This window comes from Tamandua tetradactyla, chromosome 4, assembly GCF_023851605.1.
Source record: "Tamandua tetradactyla isolate mTamTet1 chromosome 4, mTamTet1.pri, whole genome shotgun sequence".
Classification (NCBI taxonomy): Eukaryota; Metazoa; Chordata; class Mammalia; order Pilosa; family Myrmecophagidae; genus Tamandua; species Tamandua tetradactyla.
The window spans coordinates 36,600,758-36,624,922 of NC_135330.1; the positions used below are offsets into that span (position 1 = coordinate 36,600,758).

Consider the following 24,165-nt stretch of genomic DNA (forward strand, 5'->3'; position numbering starts at 1 on the left):
TCTTCTATAGGTCAGAATTACTTAAAAATCCATGAAGTATGAGCTGTTAGAGCTGAGAAGTAGTCAAACATACCAGATTTTTGTCAGAAGGTATACGTTTCTTCTCTCTGAATCTCACCTTCCTTTTCAGTGTTTATTTGTATTCTCCTTGTCTGAAATATCTATTTGAATTAATAATCCAAGGGGATAAATTGACAAGAGTCATCCATTCATAATACTTTGGATGTTAGGAGGATAGCTATTTTGTAGCTTCAGATTTGGATTTAACTCAACTATTTTGAAGGCTGGGCACCAAGACAAGGGCTTTCGTTTATGTGAAGCCATTGACACAAAAGCCCAGTGAGGCTGCCATCTTTTATCAATGCTGTTTTTTTAGGAAACAGAGACTGAGAGAGCTTAAATGACTTGCTTGTGGTCTGTAAATCAAAGCTACTCCAAATACAGTTCTTTTTTTTTTTTTTTTAACATTTTTTTATTGTGAAATATAACTTATATAGAAAAAAGCAGTGAGTTTTAAAGTACATTGTAACAAGTAGTTATAGACAGATTTTAGAGTTTGGTACCGGTTACAGTTCCACAGTTTCAGGTTTTTCCTTCTAGCTGTTCCAAGACACTGGAGACTAAAAGAAATATCAATATAATGATTCAGCAGTCATACTCATTTGTTAAATCCTGTCTTCTCTGTTATCACTACTCCTTCTCCTTTGATCCTTCTCCCAGTCTTTAGGGGCACTTGGGCTATTCCCATTGTAACTTTTTCATATTGGAAAGGGGTGTTGGTAATACGGGACAGGGGATGAAACTAGTTGATGTTTTTGGAGAGGCTGACCCCTCTGGGTTTCAGGACTTATCTGGCCTGGGAACTATCTGGAGGTTGTAGGTTTCTGGAAATTCATTTTAGTGTGTGAAACTTTTGTAAATACAGTTCTCATACTCCACCACAGGTTTAATTATCTTGTTTTATGTTGTGATACCTCAGTTGTGTATTTGTTGTTGCCAAGTCCTGATTGGAAAGCACACAGCCTGCAACACTGTAAGCACAAAATACCCACCATATACCAACCTTTCAGGAGGAGAACATCTTTGTATGTCACCTGCTTTTTTAGTATTTGCCTCTAATAGGCATTGGCATTTTCAATGAAGTAATAATTAATTGCATGTTAATGAGGAATCGGGTTAATCATCAGACAGGCTAAAGAAGTGGTGATTTAGGAAATATCTTTAATTTAAGAAAGGTTTCCAAATAAAGGACAATAACCATCAACTTAAGTGGGACTCCAGAGGAATAAAGCCTCAATTGCAGCATAAAATATTTAAGCTGAATATACTGAAGAATTTCCTGCCATGAAGATGCTTTAATGGCTTTAGAATGGTTTTGAAAGTTCATATAAAGTATCAAAGAAAAGGTGAGAAGCTTTTTTTTTTTTTAAAGATTGGCTTGATCAAGGCATAATTCTTAGAGGTAGAGAGATGAACCACATTACAGAAGATATGACGTACAGGCGGCCTCCAGAGGAAAGAATATATAATTCTGAATGTCCTGTTGCTTTTATTCGTTCATTCCACATTCATGTGTGTCAGTTTCCTTCTAAGCACCAGCACTGTTCTGGTCACTGAGGCCCTAGTGGTGACTAGGGGACAAGAGACCCATTTCTTATGTAGCTTACATTCTTGTGGAAATATTTTTTAAAAATACTTGAACAAGGTAATTTGTTTAGTGATAAATGCTACTTATTAAATAAAGCAGGTTTATCTAGTGGGACAGGTGGTGGGCTTGTTAATTTTGAATTTGTGATCAGGAAAGGTCCATCTGATGTCAAGGAGGTGGGCAAGGGTTAGATACATATAGAATCTTACAGGCCAGAGTAAAAAGTTTTGATTTTAACAATGGGAAGCCAGTGGAGAGTTTTAAGCGGGAGGTGGGGGGTGGGTATCATGACTTATTTTACCTTTTAAAAAAATTATGTGGTTGCTATCAGGAAAACAGGGGTGTTGGGGCAAAGTTAAAAATAAGAAGCCAGTTAGGGAGGCTACTGAAAATAGGAAACATCCAGGCAACTGTTGATGGCAGTCTGGATGAGAATGAGAGCAGTGGAGTTGGAGAGAAGTAGATGGGACTGCCTGGAATTGCTTATGGATTGGATTGGGGTTGGGGTGAGAAAAGAGGAAGAATTAAAAATGAGCCCTAGTTTGGGTTGTATTATTTACTGAGGTGGGAGTGAATGGAGGAGGAGCATGTTTCGAGAAGAAATCATGAATTCTTGTTTTGGCCATGTTAAGTTGTGATGTCTGTTTGACAGCGAAGTAGCTGATATGAAGTAGATGGTTGCATAAATAGATCTGGAACTCAGTGGTGAGTCAGGGCTGGAGATATCAGTTTGGTCGCCTTTATCATAGAAATGATGCTGACGTTATGGGCCTGTATGAGATCACCGACTGGGAGAATATGGCCAGAGGACAGGTCTCAGGCATGCAGCCCTTACGTTAACCACAACATTAAGGAGAGGAGCAAAGGAGAGAGAGAACAAACCAGAGAGTAGGTGCTACAGGAGAAAGAATGTCCAGGAATGGGTGTGGTCACTTGAAGAACGTGGTGTACATACGATTGAAATAAATAGTTGGGAAGAAAACCTTCCTTTACCTCTCTGGTCCGTGTAGGAGGCCATCCAACTTTAGTTCACCCTGACAACGGAGGCCAGGACCTCTGTCTTCTACAGTCTAGGATCCAATGCCCTCACAATACTTTTTATAAACCTCTGGTATGGTCATATTGTGTCAGCTGCAGTCAAGCCACAAGTACTTGCCTTGTACCTGCTCTATAGATGTCTATTTCCCCAGAGAAGGACATCAGAAGATCCACATATCTTCAGGACTGACCTTTAACACAGCCAAATTCAGCAGTGTTCGGAGAACTAGGCACGAGGCATATTCACAATTCCCAGGACCCTCTCTTTTTCCTGTTCCCAAATCCGTAAGTGGTCTTGGCAGGTGTTTGCCTCTAGTACGTGGTGCATGTTCATTTAGTGGACATTTGCTGAGCAGCCAGTCTGTGCTGGGACAAAGGGTGTAATTGTAAGTAGCAGTGATCTGCACATCCCTTGCCCTCACAGAGTTTATAGCATAATAGGGTCACCAACAAATAAGTGGGAAATTACACAACAAGAAACAGGAAATGGTTGAGGGATAGCTGCTTCTAGCATAGGCTGTGTGATTTGGGGCATGTCTAGTTGCTATTCTATGCCGTGATTTTTCAGTCTGAAAAATGAAACTCAGTCGGAGGGACTTTCTACTATACCCTGAATGTGTGAATGAAAACTCCCGTATATCCCATCGTGGAGACATTTAAAGGATAGTGAGTGGAAAGGCCTGTTCATCGTTAGCCTACTACACCAAGTCTCTAAACTTTCTTCCTCTCCCTTCGAGAATCTCCTTATTAGGTTCCCTCCGGCATATTTTCCTTCAGGGTTCCCTTCTCCTCATTCTCCACCATTCTCTTTCTCTTAGCACTGGGCCGTCTTTCTGGTTCTACTTATTCTACCTCAGAGCATAAGAAAGGGCCTACTTTGATCTGCTGTCTGCTAGAAAGAGGGGAAGAATCTTTTGTTGCTAAACCTGAAGATTTTACCTTCTTGAGAGGAGTCTGTAATGTTTGAATTATCTGGGGATTTGAACAAACTATTGAAAATTGAAAGCCTTTATAAAGGTGAAATATGCCCACACAGTCTTAAGCATGTAAAGGCTCAGCCTGGGTCACTCTGTCATTCCCTTGAACATGGTCACACCCTCTCCTCGGGTGCCTCTGAAACTTTTGGGGAGGGAGTCCATGCCACTTCTCAGAGGAGTGCGAATGTCTCTCAAAGGAACACAGCCATTTGTTCGCTGTCAAGATGCCGCTTTCATACTGTAATTAGAGTGCAGTGGGGGTGTAAGAGGGAGTGAAAGAAGAATATGAAATGCTCTTACTTCCCCATGGCTCATTCTTCCTGCACCACAGGCTTTGAACCTACTGAAATATTGTGACTGAAACATACACTATTATATGCGTATAGAAAGAAAGCGATGTGTGTGCCTCTCGGTTCATGCCTTCATGGAACTGTGTTCCAGAACGAGGTGGCACAGATGGGTAGATAATTAAATGGAGTAAGGAGATCTGAATTCTGCTTGATAAACTCTGCCCTTCAATACATCACTTGGGCTCTTAAGGCCTTTGTTTTTTTCTGTCTGCACAGTAGGCATAAATGCATGTTCTCCTGGTTCCCTTCTTACAAAGTTGTAAGGGTAAACCTGTGAGAACTCGCTACCTTTCCCAGTATTCACCATGCCGGCTATTTTCTGATCATCCCAGCTAATGAGAAGGAATGATGAAGTCGTCGGAATGAAACAATGTGGCATTCAGGAATATTCATGTTTACTTTTTGTTTTGTCTTGAATTTTATTTGGAGCAATAGCAACAATTTCTTGATTATGTTTTGCTGAAAAATCAGTTAATATCTTCCTCACACACACCAGCAGGGGAGAAGGAAAGGAAGTGGAGCCAGTTGAGGATGGCTTCACAGCAGATAATCCTTGAAGCAGATATATCTCAGGTGGATAACAAAGAATTGATACTTTGGAATCTAACAATGTTCAATATAAATGTGTCAGGCTATCTGGCTGCCTTACTCAGTTATCTAATAGACATCTCAAACTTAGGTACATAGCAGACTCTTAATCTCTCCCCCAAAACCTACTCCTCCCAGCACCTTTTCCATCTCTATTAATTTAATTCCACCCCTCCAGTTGCTCAAGCTAAAAACTTTGAGTTCATCTTCAACTTATCTCTCTCTTGCACTCCTTTTAGTTCCACCTTCACAATATACAGAGAAGCCCGGGATTTCTCAGCATCTCATTCCTAGCAGTCTGGCCACCATCCCCTCTAACCTGGAAGGTGTCCCTGCTTCTACCCCTCACCCTCGTCAGCTTACACTCAGCAAGACAACCAGAGACATTCTCTAAAAACTTAAAAGCTTGAAATTTTTCAGAGGTCGTGCATTTCTTTGTTAATAGTTTCCGGCTCATACCAAGTAGAATTCAGATTTTCATAGGGCCCTTCATTCAGTCTGCTACCCACTCTGACTTCATCGCACACCTTTTCTTTTTACTCACTCCTTTCTAGCGTACGGGCCCCTTCCTGTTCTCCAGAAGCTCCTGCCCCACAGCTCCCGCCCTCACTGTCACCTGTCCCTAAATGTTCTTCCCAGGATATCACATGGCACACTTGCCCACACCTCTCATGTCTTTTCTCAAAAAAATCGTCTTCTCAGTGAGGCCCTTTCTGGCTACTCTACCCAAAATTCCAGCTCACCTCCCCCCTTTGTATTTACTATCCTGCTTTTCTGCTTCCCCCCCACCCATGCACCTATCAGTATATAGCATATTTTATACTGTGTTTATTTACCTCGTCCATCAGTTGTAACCTCCAACAGAACATAAGCTTCATAAGGGCTAGGATTTTGCTGTTATGCTTGCTGCCGTACCCTACATTCTGTAACAGTGACTTCCATTTCATAGGCACTCAATGGATATTTTTTGGAGGTTGAATAAGCATAAAGATGAAGGCGTTGATAATAGATTATCTGTGTTACAGTACTCTCAGGAGTGTCTGTAATACTAATAATGACCGTTTTTGTGTACCTGCTGTGTGCCAGGTACTATACTTTGCACTTTGGGTCCATTATTTAATTTAATCCTTACAACAACTGTCTGAGATGGATGTTGTACTTAGTCCCATTTTAAAATGAGGAAACTGGGACACAGAGATTAAGAATTTACCCCAGATCAGACTGGAGTCAATCCCAGGTCTGTCCAACTCCAGAACTTTTCATCGTTATCCTTTAGCACTCTATCACACAAACTTTAAGGTTAAAAAAACCTAACAGACAGGAAATATATTCTAATCCCTTCATTATCCTCTTTATGTTAATTGCCTGGCCTTTTCCTGAATCCACGCTAACATATAAACAAAACCAGATCTCAATATCAAGAAAGAAAAATAGGCCATCCTAAAATAATCAGCCTCCTTTGAGTCCCCCAACTGAAATGTCATGAATACATGAAATCTTTCTTTGAAATTCAGAGACCTAAGTGATACTAACTGAAATGTCATGATACGGGAGATACTTTTTTGGAACTCAGAGGTCTAAGTGATACTCCCAGCTCAGCCATAACATGTGGTAGACCTTGGGCAGGAAAGTTGCTTGACGTAGTTTCCTTGCATGTAGGAGGCTGGCTTGGACTAGTGATCTGCCAGGTCTGCTCCACCTGCTTCTCCGGTCTCTGAGACAGTTTCCTTTCTTTCATGACTCTGTGGGTATAGGGTAGAGCGTGGCATATATCACTGCGTGTAAGGCAGTTTATTTGCCTTCACCACTCTGGGGAAGGATTTCTGCTCATCGTAGGAGCCCTCCCAAAGGTCCTGATCTCTGCGGAAGAGCAGTGCAGCATGATAGGGTACCAGAGTGTTTGCACCCCTCACCCACCTGGATGCCCATCTGCTTATCAGAGTCAACACTGGGTGGGAATTTAGGGCACTAGATTCTGTTTTGGCCTTTGCTTATTGACAATCTAAGCCTCCTTAAATCCTTTCTGGAACAAGCCAAGGTATAATGCTTAAATAGCTGTAATACTGCGAACTGTGTGACCTTCAGTAAGGTGTTTACCTTCTCAGGGGTTGTGTTTGCACCTCCGAAAAATGGGAGAAGGAGGTTCCCTAGACTCCTAAGAGTGCTGAAAAGCTGTCTTAGCCCCCACCCACCAGCCCATCTTCCAATGGGACTGAAATTAAACTGCTGTCAATGCACAGTGGCCTGTCTGACTCCCTCACACCCTCCCCTCATTTTTCTGTTGGCTTTAGAACATTTAAGGTTGAAGAATTTTTCTTTTCTTCTAATTTAAGTTCCTCATTCCTGAAGCAACCATTTTGTAGGAACACTGCCAAGGCTCCCTTTAGGGTAGGGAAGCCTCTGCAAATGTGGACTCTGAAGGTTAATGGAAATATGACCATGTGGCCACTGGTGTGCTCAGCAAAGCCCTCTACATATGCTTCTTTGTGCCAGTGTGAGCATGTGTGTGTTCATGCCAGTGTGTGTGATGAAGCATGAAAGTGTGTTCAGGAATGGGTAAACAGACCGCTGAGTTGCATGGGCCGGCCCACCCTGGCAGGCTGTCTTTATTTTGGTTGCCATGACAGCAGGAAGGGCATCCTGCATCACTAAACAAAGCTCCTGTGTGTCCTGGGGGAGGGGTCTGGAACTGCAGGCTTGAGCCAAATAGTCCTCCAACTGAGGGTTTCTTGGCATAGCAGACCCCACAGGACAGCTTCCTCATTAGATAAATATAGAGTTACCTGTTCAGGTGCTTTGTCACTCTGAAGTGATAAAACATGAGTAGGAATTTCAGGCTTCAGTGAACCTCACTTCTCATCCTCAAGAGTTAGAAACCTCATAATAAATTCTAGAATTATGAATGACCAAATCCCTTCCCCTCACCCTATGGGCTAATAGTCACTTTCATTTATGTATATGCAGATTAGCCACTTGGTGAGTTATCCATAGCAATGACTCCTTTGTAGGTCCATAAATTTGTAAAATATAAATCAGTTTTAATGTTAACTTAAAATATTATTCAAAAGACAGCTCTGCTTTCTCTCCACACATGTCCCCAGTCACATATAATAAGTGGATTGGGTGTTAGGCCACATTTGAGATTATTCGTATTATTCTTCTGCTTCATCTTACTATGAATAATATAGAATTGGCTGTGTCTGAATATTTGATTTTTACAAATTGTGCCTCTCATGTAAACTGCCAGAAAACAAAAACAGTCACAAATGTAAAGTCAGTGACTAAAAGAAGAGAAGAAGACTGTACTTAGCAATGCAGTGCAATGAGACCAGCTTTCCTCTGGGAAGTAAATTTAGAGACTCAAACCTAGTCACGTATGTGGGAACCACAATAAAGGCTCATCCAGGCTCAACTCCAGCCTACCTTATATTCTTGTATATGGGAGTTGCTTTGTGAAGGGAACTGCAGGTTATCCTCCCAGGGAAAAAAAAAAAAAAGCCTAAAATTATGAACAACAGTATTGGGTAAGAAGAGGTATCAACAATGGAGCACAATTTGGATTCTTGTCATGGCACAATCTCTTATAGGAATTCAGTCAGGACTCCCCGAGTAAGTCAGATTTGTTCTTGTCTCTGGGTATGAGCGGGGTGGGGGGTGGGGGTGGTTATGTATCCTCCTCATGTTAACTCGGCTTGACGAGGAAACAGAGGCAGAGAGGCTATTGCCCAGTGTATTAGCAGCAGAAGAAAACCGAGACACCAAGCTCTGAGAACAGACCTGGTAGAATCTCTGCTTCATCACAGGGATTTCTTTTTGTCCTCTTTGTTTGGAAGTCTAAAATCTAGGTGCATCCCTCCTGAGTTATTGTACATCTCTGGGTGTAGGAATACAGGATGGAGCAAATGAAAAGGAGCTAGTTATCCATTCTCCTCCCTTAGGCCACAGGCTAGTGCCAAGAAGACTTAGGAAACTTGTGGACACCCTCCTAATGGAAGTCAGATTTCCCTTCTTAAATTTCCTATCACTTGCTCTGAGGGAGCTGGATACATTGAGATAATCAGATGGCTACTCTTTGAGGTAGTTTTCAGTAAGAAATTTGGTCATCTGGTTAATTAAGGTAAAGATCATAAGCTTTTTCTTTGTAGCCTTTGTGAACCATCATCAGGATTCTCTGTAAAGACATTACTCAGATCCTCTGGGAAGAGAGGGCTCTGTCGGAGGAACTGTGTACTTTCCGACATGCTTCTCTTTTCCAGTCCTGGGCCATGTGTAACTCATGAGCCAGAGGACTGGTTAAATCAAAGTTAGGATATTCACTTATCTTTGCCAGATAGTAGAGTTGAACTCTGCCCTTGTTCTCCACAGAATTCAGTATACAAATAAATAAATGATGACAGTCATGTGGACACAAAATCAATTAGTACATCACCCGCTTAATGCTGTGAATGTTATTTTAGGTTCTTGTAGCAACTCAACACAGAGCAATAGGACTTTATGCTCCTGTCTCAATGAAAAGGACAGTCTCTTAAAAAAAAAAAAAAAGAAAAGACAACTTTGTTTTTCTTATTTTCCTCAACCTGGGGCTGCAACTAAATCCCTTCCTTAGGTGTGAAATATTGCCTTCTAGATAGCATGGAAGAAATTCCTAGGCATTGTGGACATACTTAACCTGGAATGTAAGAAATTGGTTTTAATCCCAACCCCGCCTCTTGGCTACTTGAGTGGCCGTGGGCAAGTAAGCTCTCTGAATCATCCAGGTTTTTGCAAATGCAAATGAAATAATTTACCTGTAAATGATACGTAAATTAAAGTTTCCATGAGTGCGTTATATGAATATTAGACTTAATATTTTATTTCCCTGATCTGTGTATTTATTCCTCTGAGTGCCTACTACAATGCAAGGGGCTATGTTAAACTCCAGAGGTCCTCGTTGGAACGTGATACAATGCAGGCTTTGTTTGCCCTCCCGGAGACTGTAGACCAGTGAGAGAGATAAGCTATGGGCATAAACAGTTAGGACAGCAAAGGAGAGAGTAAGAAGTTTCATGAAAGAGACAGGTACCCAAACTTTCTATCTGAGGTTCCCAGGATAAAACCAACAGAAAAGGCCACTTGGTATACCAACTGCTTAGTAAAGAAGGGCCTCAAGCCAGCCTCTCCTTCCTCCACTCAGACGCAAGATCTGCTTAAGAAGTATCCTCACCTGTGCACATTCCCAGTGCTACTTCTTTCAGCCAAGAGACTTCTCAAAAAGTCCAGGCCTGATTCACTGGGTTCTGGGGCTGTAAGTTTCAGCAAAGGTGCCAAGTGGGAAGTGAGAAGAAATGGAGGCCTGCGGTGGGAGAGGAGATCCAGGAAGCCAACTGGTGAGACTAGGACCAGGAAATGTTCAAATGTACAGAGGGATTAGACTAGGGTTTGTTAGCCTATTCCACTGGAAACCAAGTCTTTCTTAGGACAAGACAGAGGTGACATATTTTGATCTGGAAAGAGAAATTCTACAGAGATTTAAATGTGGTTAAACAAAAAGAAACTGTGGTGGCAGTGTCCATGAATTTCCTGGAAATGACTGCCTTTCAGCTAGCTCACCTGGCTCCCTTTGGGTCAGTGCGGAGGTGGAGAGCTCCATTATTTAATCCTTTGGGAATGAGGACAGAGAAGCAGTGTGCTCACCTAGTCAGCCTGATAATCTTTAATTAAAAAAAGATCCTACTGAGCATATACTGTGCACAAGGACTATTTGAGACCAAGAGGACATAATGTTGAGTAAGATTCAATGTTTCCACAAAAAGCTCAGGTAAAGGCAGGAACAGTCACATCTGCCATCTCAATGCAACTTCTTACTCTCTCCTTTGCTGTCCTAACTGTTTATGCCCATAGCTTATCTCCTTCACTGATCTGTAGACTCCAGGAGGGCAAACAAAGCCTGCACTGTATCACATTCCCGAGGACCTCTGGAGTTTAACACAGCACCTTGCATTGTGGTAAGCACTCAGAGGAATAAATACACAAATCAGGGAAATAAAATATTAAGGGCAGCTAACATTCATATATGAACACACTCTTGGAAACTTTCATTTACATATCATTTACAGGTAAATTATTTCATTTGCTTTTGCAAAAACCTTGGGTTTGATTCTAAGGTAAGCCCTAAAGAAGTAGGGGAAAGGTAGAATGGAGACCAGAAGAAAGCTAAGTAGAAGAGGTGACATTTCAACCTAGTCTTCAAGAAGTATGTTGACAGACTTCAGTAGATAAGACGGGATTCCAGGGCGGGCCATGGTGGCTCAGCAGGCAAGGACGCTTGCCTGCCATGCCAGAGGACCCAAGTTCGATTCCTGGTGCCTTCCCATGTTAAAAAAAAGAAAAACAAGGGATTCCAGACAGAGACGCAACATGAATAAGTTTGTAGGGCATTTTCAGGAATACGAGCAGCTTGCTGTGGTTGAAGCAAGGGCTTTGGTGGCCTGCAGGCAGGAGCTAAATAGGGATGGTGGAAGATGAAGTTTGAAGAGAAGGGTTGGGTTTAGATTGAGAAAGACTTTGAAGACTGTGTTTAGTGTTTGTACTTCATTCAACAGCTGGTGAAGAAGGCTGTCAAAGAGACTTGATCATAGAATGGAAAGAAGATGGAATTTGGAAAGTGAGAGTCATAGTTTTCCCTATAATTTATTTGCTCTTGGATGCTTGCCCTCTCAATGGGTAATGTAACTTCCTTGAGTTCTTTTTTCTGAACTGGAAAATAGGGATGTTGATAAAACATTTTGGCTCTATATGCTAAAAGATTATTTTATTCCTCTGGTCAGTGCATGTTTAAATTCCGCTTCTTTTTCAAGATCTTGGTGAAAATATTACCTCCTTGTTAAACCTTCCTGGACTCTCATTGAGTTTTGTTGAAAATCAATACATATACATATGAAAAGATAATATCACTGGGCTAGACAGCTATGGGGCTTGCGAAGAGTGTGGGATCTTAGAGAGACAGGCTGGGTTCCGAATCTGGTTCTATTCCTTACTTGAATTTGAATAAGTTACTGAACTTTTTTTTTTTTTTTAAGTAAGAGGGTTTTAAGGTATTTAATGTAGGGAATTAGAGACTTAAAAAAATAATACGAGTGGAGGAGCAAGGAGCAGGCTTCAGCCTGGACTTCCAGGCATAGCTCCTACAATGATCCCACAGAACCTATCCTCCAAGGGAAATTGTGCCTCAGTCACAATCAGGAAGCTCCCGCCCCAGCTGCTGGTTCCAAAATCTTACCACCTTAGGTGCAATTTGGGAATCAAGAAGCCACCAGCAAGAACTTCTCTTTCCATTTAAGTCAGTTCTGAATCCAAGGTTCTCACGGTTCACCTGATGGGTGAAATCAAATCCTATCTTCAAGAGAGTCTGTCTTTAGTTTTCCAGCCTTATAGGAACCAGGTCATTGGTGCTTTGAAGTTTCCCAAGGTCTGAATTTTGCAGATTGGCTCTCTATATTGTGGTAGAGTTATTTTCTCATCCTCTGTTTTTCCTGTGAATTGATAGTGGGATCTAAGGGTTTGACCAGATTCGGGTTTGACCCGAAGTATGTCAACAATACTTCATAGGTAGTGTCTGTTCCTCCTTTAGAGTCACATAATGTCTGAGTATTTAACTTTCAAATTGAGAATGATAATACCTATTCTACCCTCTTCTCAGAATTGTTGTGATGATTAAATAAGCAAACTATCAGAAAGTGCTTGGTAAATTAGAAAGTGCTCTAGAAATGTTACTCATTACTGTTGCTATTTTAAGTTTAGAAGTGATAAGAACCAATCTATGAATTGGAAAGATAACTTTATTATGAGATGGATGAAATGAAGAGAGGGAGATGGGTGGGTGAGAGACCAGTCAGGTGGCTATTGCAGTAGTCCGGGCAGGAGAGGATGAGGTCCTGTACTGAGGGTCTGGCAGTGAGGATGAAAAGCAAGACTAAATTCAAGGGCTCTTTTGAAGACAGAACCAACAGAACAATGGCACTAATTGGATATGAGGGGTAGAAAGAAGCCAAAAAACCAAAGCTAAGACTGGTAGACGGCAATGCCATGAACCAAGCTAACCCCTTGTTACCTTTGCTGAAAATCCAGAAAGAAGGTGAGAAACGGAGACATGCCAGGACTAGAATTTTCTTACCCTGACGTATATTGGTCCTGGTCACTCCCCATTTTCATTGTCTCCCCTCACAGCACTTTTACTAGAACCCTCATAATATGAAGCCAAGCCCAGAAGAATACATTTCTCTTTCCAGTGTGCCTGGGTCCCATGCCTTCCCCCTGGCTGTAACCATTGTGAGCAGGTGGCTGTGCCTAAAGAAGCCAGCTCCATCTGGACAGGAGAGGCCAGGTGAGGCACAAGCAGGTGCCTCTCTGCATCATGGAATACTGGTATCTCCCCCCCCCCCCCCCCCCCCCCGCCTTGTGGCTAGTGGACTTCCCTCATCCCCGGGCTCCTTTCTTCCTTTGTACATGAAAGAGAAGCTGGCAGAACCCACAGTGGGTGCTAGACAAAGTGGGTGTTCAGGCTGCAGCTGTTTGTTATGGGGATCTCCATGTATAAATGGAACAGCTTCCAGGGCAGGAGGAGAGAACCTGAGCCATGGGTGGAAGGCATTATACTACAAGGGGGCCTTCTAGCCTGGAAGGGTATTTGGAGATGAGAAGGTCACTGGAAGGCTCTATTAGTAAATGACTATTTCTTTATTCCTGTTTGCATGCCCACTGAATTTTATCATCATCTTATTTTTCAGGGAGCCCCTATCCCTCTTCTCTCCTCTTTGTCCCTTGGAGCTTTACCCTTCTCATTCTTTTGTGCCGCAGAGTGCCCTTGGTCCCCTGTGCCTGTCTGGACTTTGCCATTTTTCTGACCATCACTCCAGCTTTCCCTGACTTGCTATTCCCACCTCTCACCTACCCCCTCCCACTTTGTCACCTCATTTTCCCTATGTCTTTTCAACTGGAACCAAGTGCTCTTCCCTTGTCCCTTTATTCCTTATTTAACCCGCTCCAGCATCTCCAAGTAGCATTTCAGCACTTCAGGTTATCTGTATCATTTGCCTTCAGTGTCAGCCCATATTGGGTACGCGGGATACAGCACACCAGAGGCAGCGCAGCATTGTGTTAGAATTTGCACCCCAGCAAGTTACTTCACCTCCCTAAATCTTGGTTCCTCATCTGTTGAGTAGGAATTTTAACAGTTGGTTGTGAGGATTAGGTGAGTTAATGGGTATGGAAAACTTCATCCAGGGCTGGAACTTAATAATTGGTCAATATACATTAATCACTGTTGTTATTAAAAGCATAAAGGGCAGTCATGCCCCTCAGTGAGTTGAGGGCTTATGTTGTGGCTAGAGAAACAGAAAATAGCATTTTGAAATCAAGTTTGTTGAGAGCCGTGGTTAAGAAAGTACCTTTCAAGATAGAGCAAGCAGGGGGTCTTAGTGCTGAGTGGAATGCAGCTCATCTGGGAAGGCTTCCCACTTGGGAAGCTGAAGGAAGTGCCTTTCCTGTGTAGCATTTTAAGGACATCGTAGTTATAGCCAATGGACAAGGAAAAAGGGAAATGGGCATACAAAAGTGCATATCCAAACACTCTCTCTCTTTTATTTGCTTCACCATTTCTCTTAGTCATGGCACTATCCAAACACAGAGAATCTCATCTTTCTTGCCCACAGGGAATTTGCCAAAGAGAGAGAAAGAGTAGAGAACCGAAGAGCTTTCATGAAACTGCGGCGTCAGCAACAGATTGAGCGGGAGTTGAATGGCTACCGTGCCTGGATAGACAAAGCAGGTAAGGAGGCTGGAGGAGGGTGGAGAGTGGGCTGCCCTCTGCACAGAGGCACAATCAGCACAATCAGCACTTCCATTCAAAAGGAGAGCCTGGACTGGAGAAGAGAGATGCTCTGGGCACCTTGTCTGTTTTCTTCCTTTTGGAGTCTAACTGTCCCCATTCTTCTTCCAAACACCTTCCAAGAGGCAGACATTTTGGCAAGGTGACCTTCCAGAGCTGAAATTATGCTCGTGACACTATTCCCTCTTCACCATCTCCCAAATCTGTTTATTCAACAAACAGTGATTGCGTGCTTACCTTGTGCCACATCCTGTTCTAGATGCTTGGGATAGAGGAATACACGAAACAGACCACCAACACACGAGAGCTCTCTCCTTGTGGAGCATGCCCTTTAGTTGGGGAAAGCAGTACTAAACAATAAATAAGCAACTTGTAGCAAAGTGCAATGGGAAAATAGATCAAAGTGGACTTATGGTGTAAGGGATGGGTTGCAGCTTTAAATAGGTGATTAGGGTAGACCCATTTGAGGGGGAAATCAAAGGAGATGACAGTGTGAACCAGGGAAGAAGACCTGGGCAGAGCATTCCAATGCCAAGGTCCTGAAGCGGGAGCTTGCCAGGAGGGATCAAGGAACAGAAGGCAGTAGAGTGAGCAAGGGAAGAAAAGATGGAGAAAGATCAGAGGGAGAATGCGGGAAGAAGGCAGCAGATCATGTAGGACCTTAGGGGCCATTGTAAGGACTTTGGATTTTACTCTGAGGTGGCAAGAACCCTTGGAGGGTTTTGAGCAGAGGAGTGGCATGCTCTGGTTTAAGTTTTTAAAAGATCACTTGTTTGCTACATAGAGAATAAATTGTAGGAGGGCAAGTCCAGAAGCAGGGAGGCAATCACGGTAATCTGAGCAATAGCTGAACCAGTTCTTTCCTAAGCCCTGAACTGTCATCAGTTCCTTACCCTGTGCTTCAGCTTCAGGAATAGTTCTTGCTGTGAGAGTAGGTACAGTCCCATCATGATTTCGTTAACCCATAAAGCTGCTGGATTCTGGTTTAACTGTGGCTTGACTCCTTATGAGGATCATCTGTCACCCCGTATCTGTCATTTAAAATGATGCTTTTGGTTTCTTTATCATTTTAAAGGTTGAATTGCATTGGTGTTATATATCTTCATTTTCGTCCTGAACAAAGGTTTTTTTTTTTAATGAAAAAGAATGTATATGGCAGTCAGCATTTTTTTCTGTTCCTGGTAGAAAGCATAGCATAAATGTGAGCTCTGCCAGGGAAAATTTGGAGTATGAGTCAGTGCTGCATTGCCTGAGCCTTATTCTTCTGTAGAAGCTTTGGAATGACGCTGTGATACTCTTATTCCGACCACCAACACACAAAAGCTCCTTCTAAGCTCTGCAGTCAACTCTTGATTACAAGTAGGGAGAGTGTGCATGTGTGATCTAAGGTGCCATTTCAAAGCCAGATAAAAACCGCCCCCTGTTTGGGACTATTTGCATTTCTTGCTGCTTCTGTAAGCAGGAGCCATGCGCCTTGACTGTGCTTCCATTTCACCCTTTCTCTCTCATGGACATTGGGAGTGGAGGAGGGGGTGAATGTGAATCTTCCTTACTTCTTCCCAGAATGCCAGCTCAGCCTTAACCAGGAGGAGGGTGGGCAGATCTGTGTCTAGGCCAGGCAGGCAGTGCAGTCTTGGCTTCCACAAACCCATCCTTGGCTTCCTCCTCGGAGGCGCCGGCTGACAGGCCACCGAGCAAGCTGGCAGCAGAACCGAAAGCCCTGCCGGCCGGCACTGTGGTCCTACATAGCACAGGGGCAGGCGGTGCAGTCTGTGGCAAATCTTGGCTCTGCTGTGCAAATTCATACAAAATCCCAAGGCTCTACTCTCTCCCAGTTGGCAAAGCCAGCTTTCTCCTCCTTCTAAGAAAAAGACGCACTACGACGTCAAGTTGTGCTTCCTGGCCCTTCCCTTTACAAATGGAGCGTGAGTGAATCAGAGACATATGGGTTACATTTCCCTGGAAAGACTCAAGTTCGAAAGCAAACTTGGCAAAAGGCATTGGGGTGGTTCTAGCACATTCAGAGCCCTCGAAGGCGTTTCAGAGGTACTGGGTTGCACCCTAGCCCCTGCCTCTGCCTTGAGGGTCCTCCGAAAGCCCAGATGCTGTAGAACAAAAGGGCCTCTCTAATGGAGGCAATTCCTGTTGCTGTGAGGTATTTTAACAAGTACCGAATTTTAAAATGATGCCCTTGAGACGTGTGCCATAAAATGTCCTCTATGCCTGCATAAAGAAACACCCCACCAATAACATTTGACCTGTTAACTTAGAGTTTCACCAGAGGCTGTACTTAAAAAAGGAAGCTAAACATTTATGATTCAGTGTAATGATCATCCTGTCAGTACTGTCCGAGACTCCAAATGGCCCCCTCCCTGGGGAATAGATTACATACTCACAGTTTTATATGCAGGTGGAATTATGGAAATGGCTTTGCCCTCTCTTACTTGTCCTTTTACTTGTTACAAATGCTTAAATGAAACCATTGTTTAATAGGCTCTGCCGCAAGCTTTTCCCCAGCAGCTGGGATCTCTGGGAAGGATTGCTCAGGCCTCCAGTTCCTGGTCCTGCTATTAAAACCCGTCCACATCCCTCAGGAGCCCCCCTGACATGGACAGAAGGACTATTTTGTTGATGCATTTGGAGGGGTCCTAGTGAGGCTCATTTCAACCAATGTTGGCAGAAAATAGCATCCCACTGATGATGACACCTCTGTGGAATACAGGACTGCTTGCTCCTTGGGAGGCTGAGAGCCAAGAGCCCCAGGGGTGGGGCCAGGCCTCTTTAGCTCAAGTTTTGCCTGACCAAGGCAGGGCGGAGGTGGTGGGGACTAGAGGAAGTAAGCCCACAACCCCTGCTCCTCCCTTTGAAGGCCTCCAGCTGTCCTCCCCTACCCCTCTTCAAAAAAGTAAGCAGGATAGACCCCAAAACATGGGGGAAGGTTGATGTTAGGACCCAGAGAAGAGAAACTAAGGTCGTTCACATTTCTAGAAAAAAAAAGGGGTTAAAAAAAAGGAGGTGTGGGTGGGCCATGGTGGCTCAGTGGCAGAGTTCTCGCCTCCCATGCTAGAGACCAGGGTTCAATTCCCAGTGCCTGCCCATGTTAAAAAAAAAAAAAAGGTGGTGAGAATTCGAGGAGTTAGGAAAGACAGGAACCTAGGTGGAAGAAAAGAAAAGGTAAATTTTCATTCGTATCAATTTAGGCGATTTTGGTTAAAAAGATTACTTCTTCCTTCCCGGCTCTGGGTGCCCCTATCACACACGGAGCTGAATTCCACCAGCGTTCCCCAGGGCCCCTCACTGAAGAACGTCCTTCTGTTCTTATTTGCCCTCCTCCAGAGCAAATTTGCCCTCTGTGACCCTTGATTTCTTTGCAGTGCTGGTGCTTGTGACCACCTCTGAATTCTTTGCTCTCTCCCTGTTGCCCCGGAGTCAGAGCAGTCCCTGAAAGATTTCTGTTTTGCAAAATCTCTTGGTATTTACAGATAATTCACTAAACCATTTGTTTCCATATAGAGGAAGTCATGCTTGCTGAAGAAAATAAAAATGCTGGAACATCGGCGTTGGAAGGTAAGGAGGTGCTCCACCACCTTCCTCCATTTGTATTTGCCTCCTCTTAAGCAGTGGCCGTCTCTCTCGTCAAAAGAGGAGAAAAAAATTAAAGAGAGGCGCTCTGGAATTTGAAGTAAAAATCTGTCATAAAAACCTTCATGCTGTAAAATGAAGGGAACTGGGGGTGTACACATGGGTCACTGATAGAATATCCAGCTGCCATGCGGGAGACCCAGTTTCGATTCCTGGCCCATGCAAACAAATAAAAAAATTGAAGGAGGGGGTGCAAGGGTAGTTCAGTGGTAGAATTCTTGCCTGCCATGCAGGGGACCTGGGGTTGATGCCTGGCTCATGCACTCCTCCTAAATTTTTCTAAAAAAAAAATTCAACAAATGATGCTGCAATAATGGGATAGTCACATGGAAAAAAAATAAAATGTGACCCCCACAATACAGCTTACAAAAAAAAAAATTTGAACTGAATTGAGTCCCAAATTTAAATGCCTTTAAAGTGATGAAAATGGAACCTAAGAGTTGCTTTGTTTCAGAGCATGTGATTGGTAATGTGTATTGAAAAGATCATCCCATAACTAATGGTATATAAAGGGTCTTTTAAAAAAACTTACTGGGGTCATCTGGGGACTACATTCATGACCAGGAAGGAGGTGTTGTTCAAGAAGAACCATAATAAACAGATAAGGAGTATTTGTGTACCTACCGTAATTAGATAAGCTTTAACATGGATTCCAGAAGACTCATGGAACATGGGACACGTGTTTCTTGTAGATGTCCTCCATTTTTATAATTGGCTCGGGTTTTAAAGGCGCAAACACCTGTGACACAGGTTCTTGGCACAAGGCCTTTAGCCTACAGTCCTCAAAACTTGACCAGAATGATCTGGTTGTCCTAGTGGCCTCTCACTGGCCTTTCCCCTTCCCTGGTGTAGTGCTTCGAAGGGCAACAATCAAAAGGAGCCGGACCGAGGCCATGACCCGAGATTCCAGTGATGAGCACTGCGTTGATATCTCTTCTGTGGGTGAGTGGAACCAGTTAGGTCTTTTTTGTCCCTAAATCTTCCATAAAAAGGAAGATCCTGCCTTTTGAGGAGTACCTCTCCTGGCTACAAGGGGGATGAGAATCCAAAGAAACCGTAACTTGAGGATATTAAACATGGAACTTTGATGTAGATGATGATGATTTACAGAAAAAACTGGGCCAAGGAATGGTGTTTATGTAAAATGAGGAGTTCTGAGTTAAGAAGCCAATTCAGTTCTTCAGTTTTGGTAGATGTATCCCATTTGGAGATGTTTCCCATCTCTCATGGGTACGATAATAAGAACCCATGTTGGGATATTATTCAAAAGGATCCAGAAGACCTATTGCTTCTAAATCAGTGGCCCAGATTGGAGAACCAGAAGTCATTTGCTTAACTCAGTGACCCCCAAAATGCTTTAAATAATTCCTGTTGACAACCTCTTAACATGACTAGTTGTTCTAATTTGCTAAGCTCCTCAAAGTAGATTCCGTAAGCGGCGTTGGCTTTTAGTAATGTGAATTCATTAGCTTACAAGCTTACAGTTCTGAGGCCACAAAAATGTTCAACTCATGGCATCATGAAGACAATACCTTCTTCCTGCAGAGCAGCTACCAGTGATCCTGGATTCTTCTGCAATTGGCAAGGCACATGGTGGCACTTGCTGGTCTCTTCCTTCTCTTCTGGGTTTCATTGCTTCCAGCTTCTTGCTTCCACGACCTTCTCTCTCTCTGTCTGAATTTTGTCCTCTTATAAAGGACTCCAGTAAGAGAATTAAGACCCACCCTGAATGAAATGGGTCACATCTTAAGATCCTACTCATCTAAAAATCCTTCTTACAGTTTACACCCACAGGAATGGATTAACTTTAGGAACATACTTTTCTGGGATACATACTGCTTCAAACCATCACACTGGTGTTCAATCCCGGGTTCTCGTAGAGATTTTGGCTGATGGCAGGTTTTTCCTCCCCAGAAAAAAGGAAAGTTCTCACTTCATGCTTAAAAGCAGAAGGGGTTTACAGAGCTCACTGCTGCTTTATGTTGCCAGTGGTAGAAGTATCACAAATGCAGCAGATTCTAGCGCCTGAAGCATATTTAATAGGCAAGGCTAGAGAAGAACCCAATCTGTTAGAAACATAAACATGATCCTATTAGGATTCAAGATGCTTGATGTTTGCCTGGTGTCCTGCAGGGAATCTGTCAATTTCCTAAAACCAGCAGTACCCATGAAGGAAAACAAGCGATCTCGGCCTGTGGAAAGGACTTAGGCTGCAACGTTGGGATTCCCCAGGCCTGCAGTGAGGCGGTTCCCTTGCCCTGAGACTGAAGCTGCCCACCTAGCCCTTTGAATGTCCCTTGTCATGGAAGGTCTCAGGAAATTTTGCAGCCTCATTCTTCCTTCTTCTTTCATCCCCCACCAGGCACTCCTCTTGCCCGAGCAAGTATCAAAAGTGCAAAGGTGGACGGGGCCTCTTACTTCCGGCATAAGGAGAGGCTTCTGCGCATCTCTATCCGCCACATGGTGAAATCCCAGGTGTTCTACTGGATTGTGCTGAGCCTTGTGGCTCTCAATACCGCCTGCGTTGCCATCGTCCATCACAACCAGCCCCAGTGGCTCACCCACCTCCTCTGTAAGTGAACAGTGACTGGTGGCCCCTCCTGTGGGGTGGCTTGACTGGTGTGTGTCTGGAGGAGGACACAGATTCATGCTAAGGCTTGGTGTAGTTCTGCCAGCCCAGAGTTGTTCCTCTTCACCTGACCTGCGGGAAATTCTGAGTGAGGCCAAAGTAGTCCTTAAGAAGACCAGATTGTCACAAACACAACTTTGCTGATGAGTCAACAAGATAGTGTTACACCCTGGATGATCTAAGGCCTTCACCTAGATCCCAGGAGTCACAATGGTATAGGGATTTTTAGTTACCAAAGACCTGTGGAGAAGGATCTTTGGGAGTAATGGGTTACTCAAGTAGGCCAAAATGGGCACTTGCAGGTCAGCTCTGGGAAAGGCTGCCAGGCTGTCTCTGCATGTGAGTGGGACCAGGAGACTGTCAGTGATGGGAGTGGGAAAGAGGGGTCCAGCTCTTTCATCAAAACTGCAGGAAAGCCCTTCTTTTCCCCTGAGGACTCTCTGCCATCTAAAGGCCAGTGACAGACCCATCTGTTGAAAGAGAGCAAAGCTGATCTGTTGAGTGTTCCCAGAACTCACCTCAGGTAAAAGTCTATTCAGACATCAGTAGGCTTTGCCCAGCACTGACATGACACAGTCACAGAATGTGCTCACAAACTTGTGGGTCCTGCTCGTGTCTCATGTTCCTGAGGGCTCCTTGTCGGGGGTGCATTAGGTTAGGGAGTGGAGGAGCACCTACTATCTGTCGAACACATGTTTCTGCTTTTAATGCTTTCAGACTATGCAGAATTTTTGTTTCTGGGACTCTTCCTCTTGGAGATGTCCCTGAAGATGTATGGCATGGGGCCTCGCCTTTATTTTCACTCTTCATTCAACTGCTTTGATTTTGGGGTAAGTGTTCGAAAGCCTGCCCATCCTTCTGCTTCATGTTGATATGCCAAGGTTTTAGGTAAGCAGCTTGCTGCATTACTCAGCATGAAGCGTTACATTCAGCATCTGTAAAAGGAGACTAGATAAGATTAGGAGAGTTCAGGAGTGACTGAATCCTAGCCACAGAGGAAATGGTTTGAATTTTTAAAGCTTTTTTTAAAAAACAGATTTTATTAAAGTATAACATACTGTAGAGTCATAGTTCTTAAGTATACAGCTCAGTGAATTTTTACAGAGCAAATGCAGCCATTGCCAGAATTCTAAACCATTTATTTTGGGGAAACCTGGTGGGGATACGTGGAGTATGGGGGAGGAAAAGGGCTTGATTTCAAGAAGGTAGTTTGATTCAAAAGAGAAATATATGTCTTTGAGGATTTTTTCTAGTTCAATTAAAAATTGGGAAAGATGTACCCCTGTACAAATACACACATACGCTTCTATTAGCAAATCTCCACATAGAGTGTTTCACACGGCTCCCTAATTTTTCAGTAATCCCGATATATACATTTGTATATTGCCACCAGTTTTCAAGTACATTTTTTCCTCCTTTGTTCCTTACAAGAGTCCTATATATGACATTATGTTATCAAGAGTTAGTCTTCCCATTTACACATGAGTAAACAGTGGCCGACTTGTGTAGTTCACACAGAACCTCAGAATTTTGGGTTCCTGAACCACTTCTCTTTCTGCAAAATCTTCAGTTACGTACTAAAGATTTTGAGCACTCGCCAATCTATATTTTGACGTGAAACATATGGTTCTGGATACAGAACATACAATTTTCAGGCATAACAGCCAATAAAAGCCCATTCTACCCCTTGTTTCCTCAGGTACAGGTTGGAAATAATAACATACTTTTCAGGATTGCCTGAGGATTAATTTTTATTGATTTTCCTAGCACAATGTCTGGAACATAGTAGACATTCAGTAAATATGTAATGAAAACAAAGAATAAGTTGAATTGATCATTTGAAATTGGTATTTTTTTATAGCAGTCAGACTCTGTGTCAAAAGTATTGTCTCATTGAGGTTCATGGGACCTGAGTGACTGAAAGATTTTTAATATATAGTTGGCCACAGCATTTTTGTTAGCACTGAAGTCAAGGATGATGAGAGAATGTGCAGTGCACCCTTTCTCAGAGATTGTGTACTGGCACACAGCCCGTATTAGTTCAAATTGGTTTCCCAGTTTGCTTTATCTGCTATTTATGGTGTTATATAAGAGCAGTCATGGCTGCTTAATTTGTGCAGGAGATATAACTGGCTGTTAGAGTTTTCACTAAGGATAGGATGGGAGTCAGAAAAACAGGCTATTCGTATGAAGAATTAAAATTAATATGGGGCGGGCCATAGTGGCTCAGCAGGCAGAGTTCTCGCCTGCCATGCTGGAGACCCAGGTTCTATTCCCGGTGTCTGCCCATCCAAAAAAAAAAAAAAAAGTTTAATATGGGAAGTGGAGGGCAGTGGGGAGAAAGATTGCAGAGCTGTGTTTTAATTTGGCAGGCTTCACAAATGAGTATATCTGGAGAGAGGGCTGGGTGGGGAGGGGAGAGTTTTAATTTCACTATTTCCCAACGTGAGCTGTTGGTTTTGTGCTGAATTCTACCAAGATGTTCCTCTTTTCCTCATTGTCTTTTCCTTTAACTGTGGCTGGGTTTGGCTTCCTCAGGTCACTGTGGGCAGCATTTTTGAAGTGGTCTGGGCAATCTTCAGGCCTGGTACATCTTTTGGAATCAGTGTCTTACGGGCTCTCCGGCTTCTAAGAATATTTAAAATAACCAAGTAAGTGATCACAATTTGGACACCTCCCACCCACTTTTGAAAGTAGAAACTCCTCTCTGCCTTATTGTATTTCTCTTTCCCTCTCCAAAGACCCCTTACCACGTGTTTCCCTTCCCTACCTCAACCCCCGCCTTTGTTCTTTAGCTCCTCCTTCTTTTCTAAAGACCAAACCAGAAAAATATCTATAGTCCCAGATCTTGTGCCACATGTACAAAGGGAGGAACATATGCCTGCCATCCTTCACTTCCTAGAAGTGTACAAATGCAGCTCCTTTCATGACCCCCCAGGCAGATGGACTTGGAGTTGACTTAGCCTTCAGTGTCCACAGGGGTAATATTGTCTGGGTTTTCTAGGTATTGGGCATCCCTACGGAATTTGGTGGTTTCCTTGATGAGTTCTATGAAGTCCATCATCAGTTTGCTCTTCCTCCTCTTCCTCTTCATTGTTGTTTTTGCTCTCCTGGGGATGCAGCTGTTTGGAGGCAGGTACGCACAGAGTTTTCCATCTGAAGGAGCCATTCAGTGCTGTGCCCAAAACCCCGTCTTTAGCCTGTCATTAGTTGAATTATCATGTTACCATTTTGTTTGCTCTTGTCCATGCCATGAATCTACCACTGAATCCATGTATGGGACAAATGTCTCTCCTTTTAATCCTTTTAGGCTATACAGAATTATTGTTTCCGGGACATGTCCCTGAAATATATTGCGCGGAGCCATGTAACTGAGGATCAACCCAGCCCTCTTTTTATTTCCACACCCTTTGAAGTGCACAGTCCAT

General features: G+C 43.3%; 1 protein-coding gene across 6 annotated transcripts in view; it reads left to right on the forward strand.

Annotated features, from left to right (window-relative positions):
* The window catches only part of CACNA1E (calcium voltage-gated channel subunit alpha1 E), a 422,025-nt gene that overhangs the window by 317,818 nt on the left and 80,042 nt on the right, over nt 1–24,165 (forward strand). For 5 of the 6 annotated variants that reach the window (XM_077157177.1, XM_077157172.1, XM_077157174.1 and 2 more), the window contains 7 exons: nt 14,291–14,406; nt 17,980–18,033; nt 18,961–19,050; nt 20,471–20,680; nt 21,455–21,567; nt 23,276–23,388; nt 23,742–23,873. In XM_077157177.1, the coding sequence (XP_077013292.1) occupies nt 14,291–14,406; nt 17,980–18,033; nt 18,961–19,050; nt 20,471–20,680; nt 21,455–21,567; nt 23,276–23,388; nt 23,742–23,873 (828 nt within the window). The remainder of the gene's footprint in view (nt 1–14,290; nt 14,407–17,979; nt 18,034–18,960; nt 19,051–20,470; nt 20,681–21,454; nt 21,568–23,275; nt 23,389–23,741; nt 23,874–24,165) is intronic. The other variant, XM_077157175.1, reaches the window with a different exon arrangement.